Below are 18543 nucleotides of genomic sequence, written 5' to 3'. Positions count from 1 at the left end.
ATCCCTCGCTGCCCTGCTCACGGGGGGGTGGGGGCAGGACCAGAGCAGCTCCATCTGCCCCTCCATCAGCACTGAGCCCACATCCTTCCCCGGCCATCCCCTGCCCTGGCTCCAGAGCGGCCAGGGACACCCCCCCCCCCCAGCAGTTTTTGGGGACCTCATCAGCTCTAGGGGGTCTCCCTCCCACCCGGGTCCTCGCCCCTGTGAAGCCCCAGCGCGTGCCGTGCGGGCAGGGCGGTGCCGGCTGCTGGCCCTGGTCAGCCGCGCCGGCAGGTCCTGCCAGTATTTCTGGCTCTGCCGCAGCGGTGGCCCAGACAGCACGCTGCCGGCTGGCTCCTGGTCCCAGCCGCTCCCTCTGCGCGCTCCGGGATGTGCAGGTGAGCGACAGCCCCAGTTCAGCGCTGCCGCCAAGCCGGGACGCCGGGCTGGCCAGCTGGGCAAGGCGAGCACTGGCCCTGGCAGCGTCTGCAGCTGCTTCCCTCCCCAGGTGCTTGCTCCAGGAGCTGTGCAGGCACCGTCAGTGCAGGAACAGCCTTTATTAAAGCAAAATAACCTACAAAAATATAGATACAGCCTGTGCCCCAGGCCTGATCTGGCGAAGGAGGAACAAGGCTCCTGCCCAGGGCAAGGACTAGCTCAGCCACACAGAGCCTCTGGCCACAGGGGTCGCCTGTACCCAACTCTGGGCCAGGCCCGTTCCGAGCTCCCCGGGTTTGCTCTCCTCCTCCCAGCAAGTGTTGCTCTCACGGGCGGAGGTTCCTGCCAGCGCAGCGCGGAGCTGCCCCACTCCTGTCCTGGGCCGGCGCAGGAGGTGGGGCAGAGGCTGTCCCCCCCGCCGAGGCTCTGCAGCAGTGGTGCTGCAGCGTGTGAGCGGCCGGGGCGATGCCGCCGCTGCCGGGCAGCGCTGAGGGGTGCAAAAGGTGGGCACGGCAGAGACAAGCCCTGCTGGCGTGCGTGGAGGTGGCCCTGGGAGCCCCCCGTCCCCTGGCAGGGTGCTCACTGCTCCTGCGTGCCCCAGGAGATGTAGTCGGGGCGCGTGGCCGCGTGGTACTCGTCGATCAGCTGCTGCACGATCTCCCGGGAGTTGTCCAGCTCGTCGAAGTTGTCCTTGAAGATGTCCTCCTTGCGGAACTGCTCCAGGAAGGCCTCTCGCTTGCGCAGCTTGTCATACTGTCGGCACGTCCGCTCAAACAGCTGGAGAGCAGCAGTCAGAGGGGCCAGAGCTCCCCGGGGACCCCGACAGGCAGGGCAGTAGCTGCTGCCCCACACCCAGCCAGCACTTGGGATCAGCTCCCGCTTCCGAGGCTGCCTTTGGCCAGGGAGAGGGAGTCCTGCTGCTCCCTGCTCCTGGGGAACAGCACCGGGTGTGCAGAAGAGCTGACAGGACCCCAGACCAAGCCTGCCGGGAGCTGCCCGCCCTCCCCTTAACCACAGGCCCCACCATGGCTTTGTGAAAGCCCCCAAGAAGAGGGGTTTGTGACCGAAGGACCACCAATGCTGCCCACAGCGCAGAGGGAAGGCACTCACCGAGGAGATGTTGGTGTGGTTGGCCATCATGAGGCCGCTGACGCGGTGTGCGGACGGCAGGTAAGGGGACTTGCGGGACAAAGCCACCTGGATGCTGGCAGGACCCCAGGGGATGAAGTTGGCCAGTTTCCTCTCCCGGATCCGCTGCAGACTCTTGTGAACCTGGTGGGACGAGAGCAGGAGGGCGATGGGCAAAGCCACCCAGTCCCAGCAAACCCTGGAGCTGCTCCTGGCTGGACACATGGCCTCAGGAAGATGGATTTCAGCAAAAGGCAGGTAGGGAGGCTCCTCATGGCAAGGGACTAGTGGCCTTTCCAGGAGGCCAGGGCCCTCGCAGCACCAACTCAGAGCCAGTTCTCAGTGCTCGGTCTCACCCCAGGGTCCCCGCACAGGAAGATGGTGACTGTGCCCTTCCCTGGCAGGTTGGTCCACTGCCATCCGTGTCTGAAACGGCCGTGGGAGCTCACCTGTGTCGGATCCACCTCCCCCTGGATGATGTTGAGGATGGCGATATAGCAATGGTTGGTCTGCCTGTCTCGCCCTGTGGACACCATCACGTTTTTAGGCTGCAGCAATCTCCTCATCACGTCCAAGACTGTGGTCTTCCTCACGCTGGCCACCTGCAAACACCCACCGGGGGTGAGGGGGAGCAGGCACGTGGCTCCCTTGCCCTCCCGCCGCCACACACACGCACACAGGACCGGGGGGCAGCTGGAGTGAGAAGCCCTCGCCCCGGGGACAGAGCCACGTGCAAGGCCACATGCAGGACAGGGAAACCCCAACGTCACACAACAGGTACAGCCCAGCTGAGACCCAGAGCCTTGGCAGGGGCTCCGACACAAGGGTCCTGAGCTGCCCCCCCCATGGTGGCACGGCAGGGGCTGGGGCAGGCTCTGCTGAGCCCAAGTGACAGGGACAAACTTCTGTCCTGTTCCACTGCCGAGGCGAGGAGCAGGGCTGGGGGACAGGAGGGGTTGTTCCCCACTGCACCCCCTCCCCACCTCACCCCGCACCGAGCCCTTGGGCAGTCCCTGAGGGCTGCCACGGAGCCACAGCCCAGGGCCAGTACCCGAGGGAGTGCCCGGAGCAAGGTGCCAGCCCCACTCCAGGCACCGTCTGAGCTGCTGGCTGAGCCCTCCCCACACTCCTCCTGGGGAGGACAGATCACATGCTCGATACCCTTTTCAGAGCCAGCAGTTTTTCAGATTTGCTTCTCTGAGTAACATCCTGAGGAAGCGCAGGCAGGGAGAGGAGAACAGCAGCTGTCAGCTCCCGGCAGGACCGAGATGCGGCCAATGCAGGTGAGAGCCCCTCACAACAGAACTGCCCCCTGCTCACTGGGGGGGCTGAGGGGGCGCTGGCTGGGGATGAGCTAAACGCAAGCGGCACTGTCTGATGGGGCTGAGGGCTGGAAATCCCCTCCCAGAACACAGATCAGGCCCGGGGAAGGGGCTGATGCCTAGAGCTCAGTCTTGGCACAACAATGATCACCGGTGTTCTGACCCAAACAGCCTGGGCTGGTGGCCCACCAGGGTGGCAGGACTGGCCAGGCTGCTTTTCTGGGCTCAGACTGATTGTTTCTAAGGGTGGCTTTTGTCAGATCAGATCCTGTCGCCCCCCCCAAGCTGCCGCAGCCACGCTCCTGCACACAGCAGGTAGCCCAGCATGAGCACAGATGCCTGATCACAGCTGATTCACATCACACGCAGGGGTCACACGGTGTGGGCACAGGGGCTGGGGGGTGTAACACGCAATTAGGGCTCACCCCAGGACCGTGGGATTGGTGGATGTCACAAGGTGAGTGTGGCACTGCCCCTGCCCCAGGGAAGGGGAGGAGGGCTGGCGGCTGCCTTACCGACTGGTCGGTGGTGAGCGGCGTGTACCCCGTCATGAGGAAGTGGAGCCGCGGGGTGGGGATCAGTGAGGCGATCAGCCCGATGAGGTCGTTGTTCATGTACCCCGGGTACCTGAGTGTGGTGGTGCTGGCAGACATGATGGTGGAGACCTGGGGGAGGGCAGGGGGTCAGGGTCTGTGTCACCTCGTCACCGCAGAGCACATTCAAAGCCTGCTTCATGCAGCCCTGCCAGGGGAAGCTGGAGCACCCATGGAGGCCGCCCCTGGGAAGGGCAGGGGACCCTCCTTCACAGCCCCAGGTTGCCCACCACCGCCCCCAGCCCAGGGAGCAGGATCAGACCGAGCCAAAGGCAGTGGGGAAGCCCCCCCGCCAGCTTCCCTGGAGGGAAGAGCCCTTCTCACCAGCTGGTTGATCTGAGAGAACGACGGGTTCTGAATGTGCAGCCGGTCTGTCGCGATGCGATTCAAAGCCGTGTTGTCCAGAACCACCTGCAAGAAAAACACCGGCTGTGTGATGAGCCCTGGGGGCAGCCCTGGCCACGTGTCCAAGGGCACCAGTGGCCCAGCGCAGGCCCCGGGCGCCGCAGCCCTCGGCGGCAGGTGGCAGACACTTGAAACCACAAGCTGACTCATCTGTGGAGCGTAACTGACACTGTCAATGGAAGCTCTTTCCTCCTGTCTTGGCTGCACTCCCCAGCGCTCTCCCAAAGAGCAGGGCACTGCCCCTGGGCCAGCACTTGCAGCAGCCTTCAGCCCCAGCAGCTCCTGCCCCGTGCAGAGACGAGCTGGGAGGGACGAGCAGCATCAGGACCTGACCAAAAGCCCTGGTGGAGGCTAAAGATGGTGCCTGGGTGGGACTGACGGGGGCTGAAAGCCATAGTGGAATCGAGTTCAAGGGGAAGGCTGCAGCGCACCTCGGCAGAGGACTCACAGCCAGTCCTCGCTGCCATGGGAAGAATCTGACGGGTCCCAGAGGCAGAAATGCCAAGTGGAACAGCCCAGAGCCCTTGTCCCTGCGGCCACGACATCTGCTCAGCCCTTCTGGACAGGGGTGCACTCCTTGCTGTGCCTGGGATTTCATAGGCTCATTGCTTGCTGCTGTGGCACTGGCCCCACACCAATGCGGCACCGGCCCCAGGAGAAGCCGTGTCTGAGTGGCTGGGGACAGGGCTGCCCAGCGGGAGCTGGCTGCCGTGCTGGCGTGACACCCAGTGGGACTCTTACCACGCAGTCAGCGTTCTGAGTCAGCCTCTTCAGTGTCAGCAGAGAGTTGTACGGTTGGACTACAACATCGCTCATCTCATCCTGGTTTGGGAAAACTGAGTAGGTCTCCACCAGCTTCTTGGGATACCTGGTGAGAAAGCCCAGCCCCCTCAAGGGTTAACACCACCAAGCCAGCGCTCTCTCCTCCCACAAGCTCCCTTTGCAGTCTCCAGGGCTCAGGACAGCAGTGAGTCACCAGGACTCTGTGCCAGAGCCAGCTCCCAGGGAGGGAGGGAATTTGTCCCAGCAGCGCCTGCCCTCGCAGTACAGGCGCAGGCTGCCAGACGCAGCTACAGGCGAGGCTGAGCCATCCCCAGGCTGATTAAGCAGCTGCTCACAAGCCTTTTCAAGAGGCTGCAAGCTGAAACAGGCAGGGATGGCAGCTCAGAGCCCACAGCTACAGCCTCCCACCCTCCCCTGTGCAGTCAGGGTGTCAGGAGGCAGCTGCCTGATAAGAACAGCGGAGGGAAGGCAGAGTTTGGGCAGCACGAGTCCAGTTTCGGAGCCTGTGAAGTCCCCGGCGTGAAGGCGTATCAGGAGCCGTCCCTTCCCTGGGCAGCGAGCCAGGGATTGCACAAGAGAGTGTTTGGGTGGGGGTGGTGGCTCTGAGTCAGCGCTGGAAGGGTGCCCGGGCTGGGCCAGGCTCTGCCCAGGAAGGGGACAGGCCAGCGCTCACCTGTCATTCAGCCTCTCCAGCAGGTACGAGCCCAGCCCGGAGCCCGTTCCGCCGGCGATGGAGTGGCAAAGCACAAATCCCTGGAAGGAAGCAGAACGCAGCTCAAGGCCCAGCTCAGCCCCAGGGGCAGGCAGAGCAAAGCGAGCTCTGCCACCACCTCCAGCTCCAGCAGGGACCCGCCAGCCAGGGTGAGAACTGCCCCTGTCACAACCGACAGCACAGAGCTGACATCTGCAGATGGAGCAGAGGTTAGCCCTGGCTCCTGGGGACCAAGCTGAGGTTAGTCCTGGCTCCTGGGGACTGAGGGGAGGTTAGCCCTGGCTCCTGCAATGGAGCAGAGGTTAGCCCTGGCTCCTGGGGACCACAGCTACAGCCACAGGCTCATCAGGCCACTTCTGCCAGCGTGGGTGGAATCCACCTCTCCGCACACACCACAAAGTGGAACTGCTGCTCAGGAGCCTCCTGGATTCCTCCTCCCACCGCACAAAAGAGCAGCCCAGCTCTGAAAACAACGAGCAGGGCAACCGGATCCAAATCCCCTGGTTTACTTACTTCCAAACTGTCACTCCCATCAGCCTCTCTGTCTATTATATCAAAAATATCTTCGTGGATTTTTTCTCCCTGCAAGAGAGATCAGACCAGGGTTTGTTGCTTTCCTACAGAAAATGAGGAAGAGCTGCTCAAGCCTGGTGAGAAGCTAAGCCAGGTTGGCAACGTGACCCTGTGTCCAGGGTGCCATGAATTGTCAGGTCTAAGTCCCTGCTGAGTGCTGAGGAATTCTGCAGAAACCATGTTCTGAGCCTGACATGGAAAGGCCACGATAAAGCCTTCGCCTAACGAGCTGGCCTGTGTTTTTACCCAGGAGCACTGGAGCTGTTACCTGTGAGAAGCCACTGGCCCAGTTGTTCCCAGCTCCCCCTCCATGCTCCGACAGGTAGATGTTTTCTGGGTTGTAGAGGTTGGCGTAAGGGGAGTTCAGGATGGAGTGGATAACTCGGGGCTCCAGGTCCAGCAGCACGGCGCGTGGGATGTAGTGCTCATCGTCTGCCTTTAACAAGGAGCAGTGAGATCATGATGCCATGGCAGCCCAGCGCTGCCAGAGGAGCTGCCGGCGTGTCTGCCACCCCCTGGCCGCAGCAGAGCACAGCACGGCCGGCATCTGACGGACGGGGAGGAAGGGAAACTTGTTATGTACGGCCTGTCTGTAATGCAGCATCTGTACGTGCCCCAGAGCGTATCCTGGATGCTGGGCAGGCGGGGGGTGGCTCTAACGGGCTGTGCGGGTGGCAGTTACATATGGTGGTATCTATGGCAGCCTCAGCCTCGTGCTTCTGCCTCCACAACACATCCATTTCCAGAAACTGGAGCACAGATAGGAGCCCTGGCAGCGTGCTGCCTAGCAGGAGCGCTGGGCTGAGGCTGCCGCTCCAGCCAGCCCGGGGTCGGTGTCAGCCAACCAGTCCCTGAACTGGGGGTGCTGGAGGGAGCTGAAGTGGTGACAGGCAGCGCTGCCTGCGTTCGCCCGGGCGTGGACCGAGATGGTGACAGGGCAGGCTGCACAGTGTGCCCCCCACGGCCCGCGGTACCTGGTAGAAGAAGACGTCCTTGCGGTCGGTGCCCTCGGTGGCGAACTCCTCCACGATGCCCTCGGGGCTGATGCCGTGCTCGGCGCAGAGCTGCTTCCAGAACTCGAACCCGACTGCGGGGGGGGGGAAACGGTCAGCGGGGCCGGGGCCGGGGCCGGGGCCGGGCGCCCCCCGCCGAGCCTGCCCGGAGCATCCCCGGTCCGGCAGGCCCCGCCCCCGCCCCCCCGGAAAGCCCCGCCGCCCCGCCCCGCCCCCGCCCCGTCGGCCCCGCCCTCCGCGACAGGCCCCGCCCCAGCCCGACAGGCCCCGCCCACGCCCCCCACAGCATCCCGGCCCCGCCCGGGGCGCGCTCCCCTGGCCCGGCCCGGCCCTGCCGCCGCCCGCCCCGCTCGCACGCCCGCTCACTCTGGTTGCCGCACTGGCCCAGCTGCAGGGTGATGATCTCCCGCGGCATCGCGGCCGAGGCTCGGCTCCGCTCCGCTCCTCCGCTCGCCTCCCCGCTGCCCCGCCGCGTCTCCCGCCCGGCGCCAACAGCACTGCGCCTGCGCGCCGCGCACTTCCGGGAGAGCGGCGCTCCTGGCAACGCGCCTGCGCCCTGGCGGGTGGCGGCGGCGGCGCCTGCGCCAAGATGGCGGCGCCCAGCGCGGCCCCGCTTCCGGCGGCGGGGGCCGCCATGTCGGCGGCGGCCGCGCGCGCGCGCGGGGCGGGCGGATGTTGATGCCGATCGGGAGCCATGGCGGCGGCGGGGCCCGGCGGGCCCGGCGAGCGGCAGCGGCGGGTGCAGGCGCTGAGCGCGTCGCTGCGGGGCCGCCTGGGGCCCTACGAGCCGCTGCTGAGCGCCGCGCAGGCCGCGCTGGTGTGGGAGCGGCCGGGCCGCAGCGCGCTGTGGTGGGCGGCGGCGCACGGCCTCTTCTGGTGAGCGGGCGGCGGCGGGCCCGGGCGGCGGGACGGGGCGCAGACCATCCCGGGGGGGGCCGGGGACGCTCCTCCGCGGGGGGCTGGGCCGCGGAGCGGTCCCTGTGGCGGAGAGTGCCATCCGCCGGGGCCCGGTACGGCGCGCGGGGGGGGGGCGGCCGCGGGTGGGCGCAGGCCCGGGCTTGGCCCTTCCCGGTAGCGCCGGAGCGCCCCGGGTTGTGGGAAGTTCTCTGCCGCGGTGCCTTGAGGGGCTTTCCCCCCATGGCAGGGGTCGAGGGTGGGCGCCAGGGCTAAGGCCCCCTGCAGCCACAGGACTGGCTCATGGCTCCCCCGTAGCCCCGGACCTGGGGAATGCGGGCTCCGGGGGGGACGGAAGGGTCCCTCCGGGGGGGAAGGACGGGTGCCTCTGCTCCGTGTGGAATATCCAGCTGTCTGGGAGCCGAGGTGGGACCAGCCGAAGGGCTTGAGCCCTCGATCTCTTTCAGCAGACAAGAAGGAAGCTGGAAGTGCTGATGTCTGCTTCAGCTCTACCCTCTCAGTCTGTTTTTCCCCTTATCGGAAAAAGTAAAACTATTGTGTGCTCAGGAGAGGAAGAGCAGCAGGTTCTGCTGGGCTCTGAGCTGTAAAGCAGGGCTGTCGTGCTAGGAGTGACACTAGAAGTGACATGAGCAGATAAGGGTCCCCAGCGCAGCCCGGGCAGCTCCCTGATAAGCTCCCCCAGGCAGCGCAGGCAGCTGGGTGCTGAGCGATTAGCACTTGCTCACTTTTCTCTGGCTATAACTGTTAACGAGCGACTGATTCGTTTTGAGGCGGTTGGTGTTACCCACTTTGTGTGTGTCACACAGATCTGGCTGGTACCGATTTGTTTGTTTCTCCCCTGTAGGTTTTTTGCTCTGACTTCTCTTCGCTTGCTGTTCCTGGTTGCACTTACCCTTATAGTAGTAGTTTGTCTAGATCAGTGGAAGAGCAAAATCTGGCCTGAAATCAGAGGTAAGTTGCAACATTTGAGTCAATAACAACAAATCAAGCGCTGTTTTTAGCCGTAGAAGTCTATAGGCCATGGCTGCCTGGAGTTAAATAGTGAAAATCCTAGAGTTTTTGCTTTGTGAGTCTAGAAGCAGGTGAGAACACTGCAGACAGGTTCTTCCTGGAGTTGGAAAATCCTAACCTTTATAAGCATCAGAAGAGATTTTCATTCTTGTGACACTGGTATTTGTCTCATAATATTGAAGCATCTGGTGTACGTGAACTGGTGCAGGTTTTGCAGCAGTGATTCACCTCCCGAGCATTCAGTGCGAGAGCGAGAAATTGAAGCACACGTGGAATATGGATCTGTAATAAACCAGCTTCCTGGTTTAGGACGAAGCTGAGTCCCAGCCTTGCTGTTGAGTAGACATTTCTTTGAAAGAAGCATCTTAACGCCTGCTAATGAAGTTAGCCTAAAGCTTTCAGTAAAGAAAGTAGTTCTGTCTGTTCTTTGTGATATTAATGAACTCATGGATACTACCATTCTCGGCAGCTCAGGGTTCCACTGGCTTTGCATGGGCAGGTTCTGGAGCAGTGTTTGGTTTGCATGCTCTCCGAGCTGGTTCCCTGACTAACCAGCAAGTACAACTCCCAGCTTTCTGCTTCAGCCCATGTTCCCTGTAGGTCTGGGGAAGACATTAAGGCTCTCCTCGGTTTCTAGCAGCAGCTTGGCTCAGGTTCTGTGGCTGAAGTGACGAGGAAAAGTCTGCCCACCTCCCTCATAGCCTTGATTTCTTGATTACTTGAGAAAGTATCAAAAGACTTGCTCTCACTGGGCAAGCTGTGCTTTCTTCACCGCCTGGGGGAGCGAGATGAGAGTGGTGGTTTTTGCTAATACCTGTCCCTGTACCCAGAGCAGCTGTCCAGACAATGGGCAAAACTATTGAGGAGCAGCGAGGAGAATCCCTCGCAGTCTTGTACTGTCACACGTACACATTCAAAATGTGTTATGGAGCAATGCGTCTCCTGTTCTTAATTACAGTTAATGTCTTTTCCAGGTATTCCCCAGCTCGTTAAAGCTTTACTTAAATCCCAAGAGCTAAGCATTCTCGTGGCAAATTCCTTGCAACTAATGTAGTGTCTGTTCTTAATATTTTAGTGGCAAGACCTGACGAATTAGACAATGAGAGGTAGGAAACTAATTGAATCCTCTGCTGTTTGGTACTTTGCTGTGATACCGTGTAATTATGACCTGCATGTGCTTGTAATGTTGGCTCCTTTGAGCGAGGAAGGAGGGGGAGAAGGGAGCTACGCAGTGGAGGGAGGATGGAGCCCTGGACTCTGTCAAGCCCTTGTGACAAGTTTTTGACTTGCCCAAGCCATTATATTCTACTTAATCTTTGCCTCATGCTGACCTCCAATAATTGCTTGAGTTGTAAAACTCCCCCCTGCACCCTTAAGTGAGAGGGGCTGCCTTAAAAGCAATTCCTTCTGTATGGGCTTCCAGTAGCAGAAAAACAACATTATATTGGAAATAATGAAGTCTTCTGAGGCTCCATAAGGAATGTTTAACAGGCCTGTCCCAGAAGCTGTTACTGCATAGTTGTGATCTGACTGCAGCAATAATAATGGCTTGAGAAATGCTGGGGTGTTGGCTCACTAATAACACCTTCCTCTCCCTGGGCACACCTTTCTGCCCGGCTGTGCTGCCGAGCCGCGCTGGATGCTCAGCTCCCGATTAAATCACTTGAGCTGTTGCCAAATGACAAATTTTGTATTGTTTTTTTTGCAAGAGGCCCAAGCACAAAAGGAATTGCTCTTCCTAACCTCCAAGTACTCGTGACTAGCAGTTAAGAAGCACTAATAGAGCTTGCCAAAGACAATGCCTCCGAAGTAAGTGTATATATGAAGTAAGGTACAAGGCTGCTTGTAAACCGCGTGCTGAATTCTTGGGGGTTGCTGTTGACCAAATAAATGCAGAAAAAGCAAAGGGATTGGCGTAATTTGCTTCTGCACTGCCCTTTCCCTCCAGTAGCATGGGAACTAGTCTAAGCCAAGAGACTGAGTGACTGAAATGACTGCTCCTTGGCTGCTGTGGGAGAGCTGGGACGCTTGCAGAGCGGTAGGTAGAAGTGCTGCGGTGTTTGAAAAGGCAGGAGCCAGCAGCTGGGGAGAGGAGAAAGCAGAATGGAGTCAAGTGTCTGTAACAAGTGACTTCTGTGCTGACGTCAATGCAGTAATGTCCATTCCCGAATTCTTCCCTTCGCTGCAGCTGGGGCTACGTCCACCCTCGGCTGCTCGGGGTGCCAGAGCTCTGTCACCATTTGGCAGAAGGATGGGTGGCTGTGACCAGCTTCTTAAGTAATCTCTTCATTTTCAAGAGGCAAAACCCTGGAAAGGTAAGAATGTGCAGACCTCAGCAAATGAAAGGTTTGGTGTGGAGCCTCCGCTGAGTGCTCGTACCCTTTTGTGGCGGCGTCCAGCGTTGGCTGAGTGCACTCAGACATGGGAGGTTACTGCGGGAGGTCTCCCACAACAACGTGGCTCTTGGGCGGTGGAGAGGAGTAGAAAGAGCAGCAGAATAATCAGGTTGCGGAGGAGGGAGGAGAGAACGAGTGTCAGCATGTTGACTGAGCTAGTGAAAATGTAGCTGCTCCGTCTGGAGGTTTCTAGCTTTTTTAAGTGTCTGTCAAATTTATCTCCCTTCTTGGATTTTAACACTTTGAGAAAGTGTGTCAAGCTTTTTTCTTTTTCTTTTTTTGAGGCTTATGTAAAGAGGAGCCTGTACCATGGTGGTACCATCCTTGTCCTTTTGAGCCCAAAGAGTTATGTCTTTAGCCTCTTCCTTGCTTTTAGTGTCCCTGCTTTGGGAGGCTCCTCACATTCTGAGGCAGAAGCTGCCTGTCGCTCTGGAGCCAGATACCTCCTGTGTCTGTGCAAGTCCTGGAGCCAGGTGGCTGAACGCTAGGAAGCCTTCGCTGTTGTTAGAATTATGATTTGACATAGAATCTGCAGAGAGCAAGGTGGTCAGGAACTGAGTGAATGCAGGGCTTAACCTTGGGAACTCACTGTCTCCATGTCTTCAGTTTTGCCTTCTAGCGTGTGGAGTCTTTACTTTCCTGGCTGTCCTGGGCCGGTATATCCCTGGGCTCGTGCTCTCGTACTTGCTGTGTAAGTAGATCTCTGTGCCCGTACGGACTTGGGAGTGAAAAGGGGTAGAATGAGTGGGATCTGAATGTCCAAGGGATGGGGCTCTTCTGCTCAAAAGGAAAACTTGTGTGAATGGCTTTAAAATCTAAAATAATACATTCTGCCTGGAATGTGGTGGTTCTTGACCAAGACTCTAAGGTCTCTGGTCCAGAGAGAACATGTTTGAGTGCTTAGTAACGAGAGATCTCAGCACCAATAGGTTGGCCTCGCGATGTTGTTTAATTGGCAGAGCTGATTGCACCAATTCTCAGTGCCTTCGGTGCTCAGATCCTTTGTGCTGTGTGTGTTGTACCACATCGCAAAACGGGCAAGGTGTTTGCCACATCGCATCCTGAACAGACTTCTAATCAGCAATTCCCACTTACCTCAGTGCTCTTCCTCCTGCTGTGGCCCCTGGCTGTGTACCACAGGCTGGGGCACCGCATGTACATGAAGCTGGAGCCAGCTCTGCAGCGGCTGGATTTCAGCGTTCGAGGCTACATGATATCAAAGCAGCGGGAGAAGCAATGTAAGTGTCTGCGCTGCGTTCCTGACCCCTGGTCCCCGAACCAGCCCCTGGTGTGGGCCAGGGCTGCACGCGTGGCACCGTGGACGCTGCTGCGCCCCTGGCAAATACTCGCCGCTGCTGTGGGGAGGGAGCGAGGCAGCTCAGCCTCCGCAGGCGTCTCCCCGTTGGCAGCCGGTGTAAGCGCTTCACGGGGCTGAGCCGCTCCGTTTCTCAGCTGCCAGGACTGTGTGTTCCATGTTGCAGTTGCGCTGAAAAAAGAGGGAGGGCTCGGTGCAAAGTAGCTGCTAAACATGTTCATCTCGGCAAAAGATCTGCAGCAGCCCGAGTCAGAAACGGTCCCATTGCTCTGCTGTGGACAAAGCATGCTGTGTTGTGTCCAAGCCTGCCAGTTTGGGGGTTTCTGCTTGGCTTAAGGCTGGGGGTGCGCAGCCCCCTGTCCTGGCAGCAGTAATAAGCTTGGGCTCTGGTTTCTGGCAGTGCGTCGCCGGTCCCTCAACCAGGAGGCTGTGGATGACGGGAGTGACAGTGAAGAGGAGCTGGCGGCGTTCTGCCCCAAGGTGAGGAAGTGTCTCTGAGACGGAGAGCTCAGCCGAAGAGAACAGACGCGCTGCACTGCCTGGGCACACACTGCGTGTGCTGTATCCAGCACGTGGCAGCTGAGATGTGCGAGAAAATGAGATGAGGATATTCTCCTTTTAGAGAGGTCTTTCCTATTCTGTCTCACTCAAGTGTGTCCAGCACTGCTTGTACCAACTGTGGTCTCCTCAGCTGGGCAGTGAAGTGTGAAATGAGCCTCCTGCGAGGACTGGGTTTAACTGGTGGCCACTGAATCATGTGTTTTGTCCCGAGGCACAGGGATAAGCTTTCCAGTATTGATGTTTTCCGTTTTATCTCCTCTTTCAAAGCTGGATGACTCTGTGGTTGCCAAGGAATTAACCATCTCTGACTCGGAGCATTCGGATGCTGAGGTTTCCTACACTGAAAATGGGATGTTTAACCTTTCAAGGGGCCAGACTCCACTGACAGAGGGATCGGAAGGTGAGGGAAATGGGTGGAAGGTGTGGAATGCTGAGCAGGTGCTGGTGTGAGGGGTGGGAGGGAGGGTGCATTCGTTGCCTTCTGTCCTTGAGCTCCAGCTGTTTGATGTCTGTCTCGCTGGCTGAGAGGAGATGCAACTACCTGTTTTTTCAGAACTGAAAGTGTTTTTTAACTCCTGTGGTGCTTCAGCAGCGCAGTGACAGCTGCTCTTTGGATCCAGCTCCGCCGGTCTCTGGCTGTGGGGACACAGGTTGTGGTGTCTGGGCTGGGAGGGGATGCTTTCCCCTGCAGAAGGGTCTGGTTCAGCATCTGCCTTCCTGGGAGTGAACTGGGAGGGAGTGAACTGGGAGGACACCGTCAGGCATCCCAATAGCTGTGGGAGGGGGAGATGAAAGAGCCTTTGGTCTGTGGGATGGCAGGAGACAGTCTGTCTGGGGGAGGTAATGGCCCAGCGTGTGTGTGCTGAGCCTGCAGGCTGTTTGGCGGGTACTGGGTGTTTAAAGCACTTTCTCCTCTTGTAGATCTGGACGGTCACAGTGACCCCGAAGAATCCTTTGCCAGGGATCTCCCCGACTTCCCTTCCATTAACCCCGAGGCAACTGGCATAGACGACGAAGATGACACCAGCATTGGGATCCCAAGCCTGGCTTACCGCCCACAAGCGGCAGAAGATCTGCATCTCCCTTATGAGCAGGAGGACTCCGGCGCGCTGCCAGCTGTACAGAATCTCACTAACAACATTGCTGGGTTTGTCACCAGGGGGATGATCCAGCTCGCGCTGTCAGGAGCCCCCCAGCCCGGCTCCGCGCGCAGCGACAATCCCCAGAGAGGTGCAAAGACTTACCTGAGAACGGCCAGCTCGGACTTGGACACTGACGCGGAAGGGGATGACTTTGAGCTGCTGGATCAGTCCGAGCTGAACCAGCTGGATCCCGCGGGCTCTCGGGGCCAGTAAGCAATCCACCGCTCCCACTGGTTTCCTGTCGCATGTCGTGGAGGGGAATCCTGGACGGAAAAGCCTTGCACAGTTCTCTCAATCATCTCCTGTGTGAGTGACGTGGCTGCCGGCCCTGGCTGGGAACACCACTGTGACCTGTGACTCTGTAGCCTCGCTTGGATTTTAAAATAAACTCCACTGGTAATGGATAGAGAAGAGCCGTTGGTGTGACAGCTCCACAATCACCCTGCGTTGCCCTGCACCCTCTGCTGGGACGCTGCTTGCTCTTGACGTCCTCGCCTGAGACAATCTGGTGTCTGCAGCTCTAGGGACTGACCTGGCATCGCCGAGGACAATCCTGGAGCCCACCTTCAGGGCTGGTGTGTGGCCGGGACAGGAGCGGCTCCCTTTGAGACAACCATTCCCCCCTAAAATGTGCCCAGAATCCAGGTCGTCTTTCCCAGCGATATCCAGCTCCAGGTAGAACAACCCCCTTGCTCCTCTTGTGGACACGGCGGCGTACGGCCACCATGTTTGTACCCGCGGTGGCCACCCGTCCCCGGTTCCCACTTTCTGGTGACGCTGTTTTGTAAGAGACGCGATGGCAATAAGACACCGACTGTGACAACTCCTGCAGCGAACGTCTGCCTCTGGCAGCTGCTCTCATGTTGCTTTCCTAAAATAAGGGACTAACACTTTGCCAACGGTGCCCCCCGCTCCCACAGACGCCGCTTGGGGAGGGGACACGGCAGAGCTGCCCCTTGGAGCTGCTGAGGCCGGGCTTTCCCGAGGCGGGGAAGCAGGGAACCGCTCTGCCCAGCACCACGGGGAGCCCCCGGCAGGGACAGAGCCCAAGCCCCCCGGGACCGTGCTGTTGCGGTCACGCACACACACCAGCAGCCTCTGGGGGAGATGCTCCCCGGCCCCCCCTCGCCCCGCTCCCCCGTTGCTCTGTAAAGCCATAGCCCCCCCCTCACCCCGGTTTGTGCAGAAAAGAATGAACCTCTTCAGGGAACCCGCAGCTGCTGCTTTTTGTCTCAATCTGCCTGCCCCGGGCTGTTGCTCGCGCCGTGCCGGGGCTGGGGGGGTTGGGTGGGCGGGGGGGGGGGGCCGTTAACGGGTTGTGTTACACGAACCCCGGGACCAGCACGGGTGGGGAATGGCGGGTTTGGGACCGGGACCGGCCCTGCCCGGGAGTACGGAACCCCCCGACCCGGCGCTCTCCGGCCGTCGCTCCCCCCTTGGCCCCGCGGCGAATGGGCCCGTCCGGCACCGGCGCTCCCCCGGGAACCGCCCTCCCCCCAACCCGCCGGGAGACCGAGGCTCGGGCGGGGCTGCCTTGGCCCCGCCCACGGGTGCCCTGGCCCCGCTTCCTCGGGGTGTGGCTTCGGCTCCCCGCCAATCGGAACCCGCCTCTCTTCCTTCGTCCCGATTGGCCGAGGGAGGGCGGCGCGCCGGAAGTGCGTCAGCGTCACCGGCAGCGGAGCGGGAAGGAAGGGAGGCGGAGGATGAGCAAAGGCCGGGAGGGGCCCGCGGCGGGCGGTGAGCGAGGGCGGGCTGGGGGAGGGAGCGCCGGGCGGCCCCCGCTTTCCCGTGGCGGCCCCCGGCGGCCGCGGTGACCGGCGGGCTGTCGCGCAGGAGGCGCCGCCGCCGTCCTGCTGCAGTACCTGCGGGAGCAGAACCGGCCCTACAGCGCCCAGGACGCCTTCGGGAACCTGCAGCGGGAGCACGGGCTCGGCAAGGCGGTGAGCGGCGCCGGGGCGGGGGCGCGGGGCCGGGGCGCGGGGCCCGGCTGACGGCGCCCGTCCCGCAGGCGGTGGTGAAGGCGCTGGAGCAGCTGGCGCAGCAGGGCCGCATCCGCGAGAAGGCCTACGGGAAGCAGAAGATCTACTTCGCCGACCAGGTGAGCCCCGGCCCCGGGCGCCGCCCCCACCGGCAGCCGCCCCCGCTGACCTCCCACCTCGCTGCAGGAGCAGCTCCCGGCCGCCAGCGATGCCGATCTCCGCGGCCTGGACGGGGAGATCACCGCACTCTCCTCCAAGGTGCAGGGGCTGCAGCAGAGCTGCCGGCAAATGGAGGCGGGTGAGTGCGCCCGGCCGGTCCCCTCGGCACTGGGAGTGCCTGGGGGCCCACGGGCACAGGCGGCTCTGCCCAGGCTGTCGGCCCTGCCAGTGATCGGTGACACCTTTCCAGAGCTGAAGGACCTGAACAGCTCCATGACAACCCCTGAGATGGCCAGAGAGATTGAGGAGCTGAGGAAGGACTGCACCAGTTACACAGAGAAGCTGGAGAGGATTAAATCTGCCACCAACCACGTGACTCCAGAGGAAAAGGAGAAGGTAAAGAGCTGGCAGGGGCTGGGCCAGTTGTACCCTCCACCGGGTTTCCCGGTCCCCAGCCTGACTGACACCAGTACAACGGAGGCAGGGGGTTGTGTGGGACCCCGGCTGCTCCCCAGAGCCCGTGCTGAGCCTCAGCTATGTCTGTGATAGTGACAGCTCTCTGGGGTGACTTTAGGAAACAGCCTGGGCTGCCTCTTCCTGGCCAACCTTTGCCTCCCGCAGTCACCAGCCACTTGATAAGTTCATCTTTTCCTCTCTTGGGTGACGTTTCACAGAGGGTCATGTCCCTGCAGGGTCTTTTGAGCCCTTTGTGCTGTTAGATCACCCTCTGGCTGGGGCTGGGACATCTGGTGGGTCCTGGGCACCGGGCACCTCCCTGGTTTGTTCTCACTGTGGTGTGGTTTGCAGGTCTGTCGGGAGCAGAAGCTGTACTGCAAGGAGTGGCGGAGGAGGAAGCGGATGGTAAGGGCCGTGCCATGGCGCAGGGGCAGCGCCGCAGTGGTGACGGTGACAGCCCTGGGGTGACACTGGCACTCTGAGGGGCACGTGGGCTCTGCTGGGGAGCAGACCCTGTTGGAGCTGAGCTCCCTCCTGCCTGGGGCTGAGCAAAGGCTCTGGAGCAGGGAGTGCTGCACCGGCCCCGCGGGGTTGGGGAAGACTCATGGGTACCAAGGGGATCCCCTGGGAAAAGGCTGTGTTGCTGCCCCAAATGCCTGAGTCCCTGCTGAGCTCTGCCTGTCCCCGGGAAGCAAACTGGACTCTGCTGGCGTTAGAGCTGTCCCCAGCTGCGCTGGCTTGTGACACCCCTTCGGGGGACAGGCCCCGAGCGCTGCAGTGGGGCTGCCCACATGGCTGCCCCACAGCCCTCACCGTGCCCCGTCTCGCCAGGCGACTGAGCTGCTGGAGGCCATCCTGGAAGGGTACCCCAAAAGCAAGAAGCAATTCTTTGTAAGTGGGGGGCCCGGGCTGTTCCCCGGGCGGTGGCGGGGGCTCTGCCCGCGCTGCGGGGCCGGCGCAGCCACTGCTGAGCTCTGTGTTTGTGCAGGAGGAGGTGGGGATCGAGACAGATGAGGACCACAACGTCACGCTGCCAGCGGCTGTCTGAGGCGCTGGGGGGGGGCTTTGCCTCGGGAGCTGATGCTGAAACTCAGCTGTTGGATTGGGGTTTTTTTCCCCTTTTTTTTTTTTTTTTTTTTCAGGGCTTGGGTTTGTCCCACTCATTTATATGCGTTTGTTTTAAAATGCTTCACTGCTGGAGAGGTGGTTGGAGGGAATATCTTAGCACTGAGCCCTCCCGCTGCCTTGCCTGCAGAGGGGATGGTATTTATTGCTGCCGAGGTCGGGGGTCCTGCGGGGCTGGGGGAAGGTGTGCGGGCGCTGGGGCAGAGCCCCTCCTGTTCCAGTCAAAGCAGCTGGGGCCTCAGGGAGGCAAATGGGCCAGTGCCCGTTCCTGCTGCAGAGGCTCTACCTGCATTTCAGCTGCTCCTTGCAGCGGTGCTGAGGGGCATGTGAGAACACAACCGATTAAACACAGACTTTTGGCTCGGCTTTGCTGTGGCGTTTTCTCTGTTCACGGGGGGGTCAGGGCTGGGCTGGGGCTCCCCAGGGTGGGGAAGGGAAGAGCCAGGAGGGGGTAACGAGCCACCGCGGCTGGGCCCAGCCCCCCAGGAACTACCCATGTGTCTCTGAGCAGCTCTAGGGGAAGGCTCCAGGAACTCAG

The 18543-nt window shown here is 60.7% G+C and overlaps 3 protein-coding genes across 4 annotated transcripts; 2 read left to right on the top strand and 1 right to left on the bottom strand.

Annotated features, from left to right (window-relative positions):
• Positions 1-516: 516 nt before the first annotated feature.
• TUBG1 (tubulin gamma 1) lies at positions 517-7449 on the bottom strand. Of its 2 annotated transcripts, none has more exons than XM_074162711.1 (11): positions 7313-7449; positions 6908-7020; positions 6202-6369; positions 5874-5942; positions 5322-5401; positions 4607-4733; positions 3785-3871; positions 3383-3532; positions 1995-2147; positions 1528-1689; positions 517-1194 (listed from the first exon to the last, which is right to left on the bottom strand). In XM_074162711.1, exons 1-11 carry the CDS (start codon positions 7359-7361, stop codon positions 997-999), a joined length of 1356 nt encoding a protein of 451 aa, XP_074018812.1. In that variant the 5' UTR covers positions 7362-7449; the 3' UTR covers positions 517-996. The 2 variants fall into 2 exon arrangements, with proteins under 2 accessions (XP_074018812.1, XP_074018811.1); XM_074162710.1 differs by having other exon boundaries at positions 5322-5422; positions 7313-7361.
• A 191-nt stretch (positions 7450-7640) lies between these two features.
• RETREG3 (reticulophagy regulator family member 3) lies at positions 7641-15501 on the top strand. Its single transcript, XM_074162914.1, has 9 exons — positions 7641-7822; positions 8706-8812; positions 9948-9978; positions 11061-11187; positions 11875-11959; positions 12369-12506; positions 12984-13063; positions 13412-13544; positions 14066-15501. Exons 1-9 carry the CDS (start codon positions 7641-7643, stop codon positions 14497-14499), a joined length of 1317 nt encoding a protein of 438 aa, XP_074019015.1. The 3' UTR covers positions 14500-15501.
• Positions 15502-15938: 437 nt separating this feature from the next.
• PSMC3IP (PSMC3 interacting protein) lies at positions 15939-18371 on the top strand. Its single transcript, XM_074162691.1, has 8 exons — positions 15939-16023; positions 16120-16226; positions 16295-16384; positions 16452-16563; positions 16675-16820; positions 17232-17285; positions 17712-17771; positions 17869-18371. Exons 1-8 carry the CDS (start codon positions 15990-15992, stop codon positions 17926-17928), a joined length of 663 nt encoding a protein of 220 aa, XP_074018792.1. The 5' UTR covers positions 15939-15989; the 3' UTR covers positions 17929-18371.
• The last annotated feature ends 172 nt before the right edge of the window (positions 18372-18543 follow it).

The sequence above is a fragment of the Numenius arquata genome, chromosome 23 (assembly GCF_964106895.1).
Source record: "Numenius arquata chromosome 23, bNumArq3.hap1.1, whole genome shotgun sequence".
Lineage (NCBI taxonomy): Eukaryota > Metazoa > Chordata > Aves > Charadriiformes > Scolopacidae > Numenius > Numenius arquata.
Note: the sequence above shows the minus strand (reverse complement) of the source record. Positions and strands in the feature narration are given on the sequence as shown.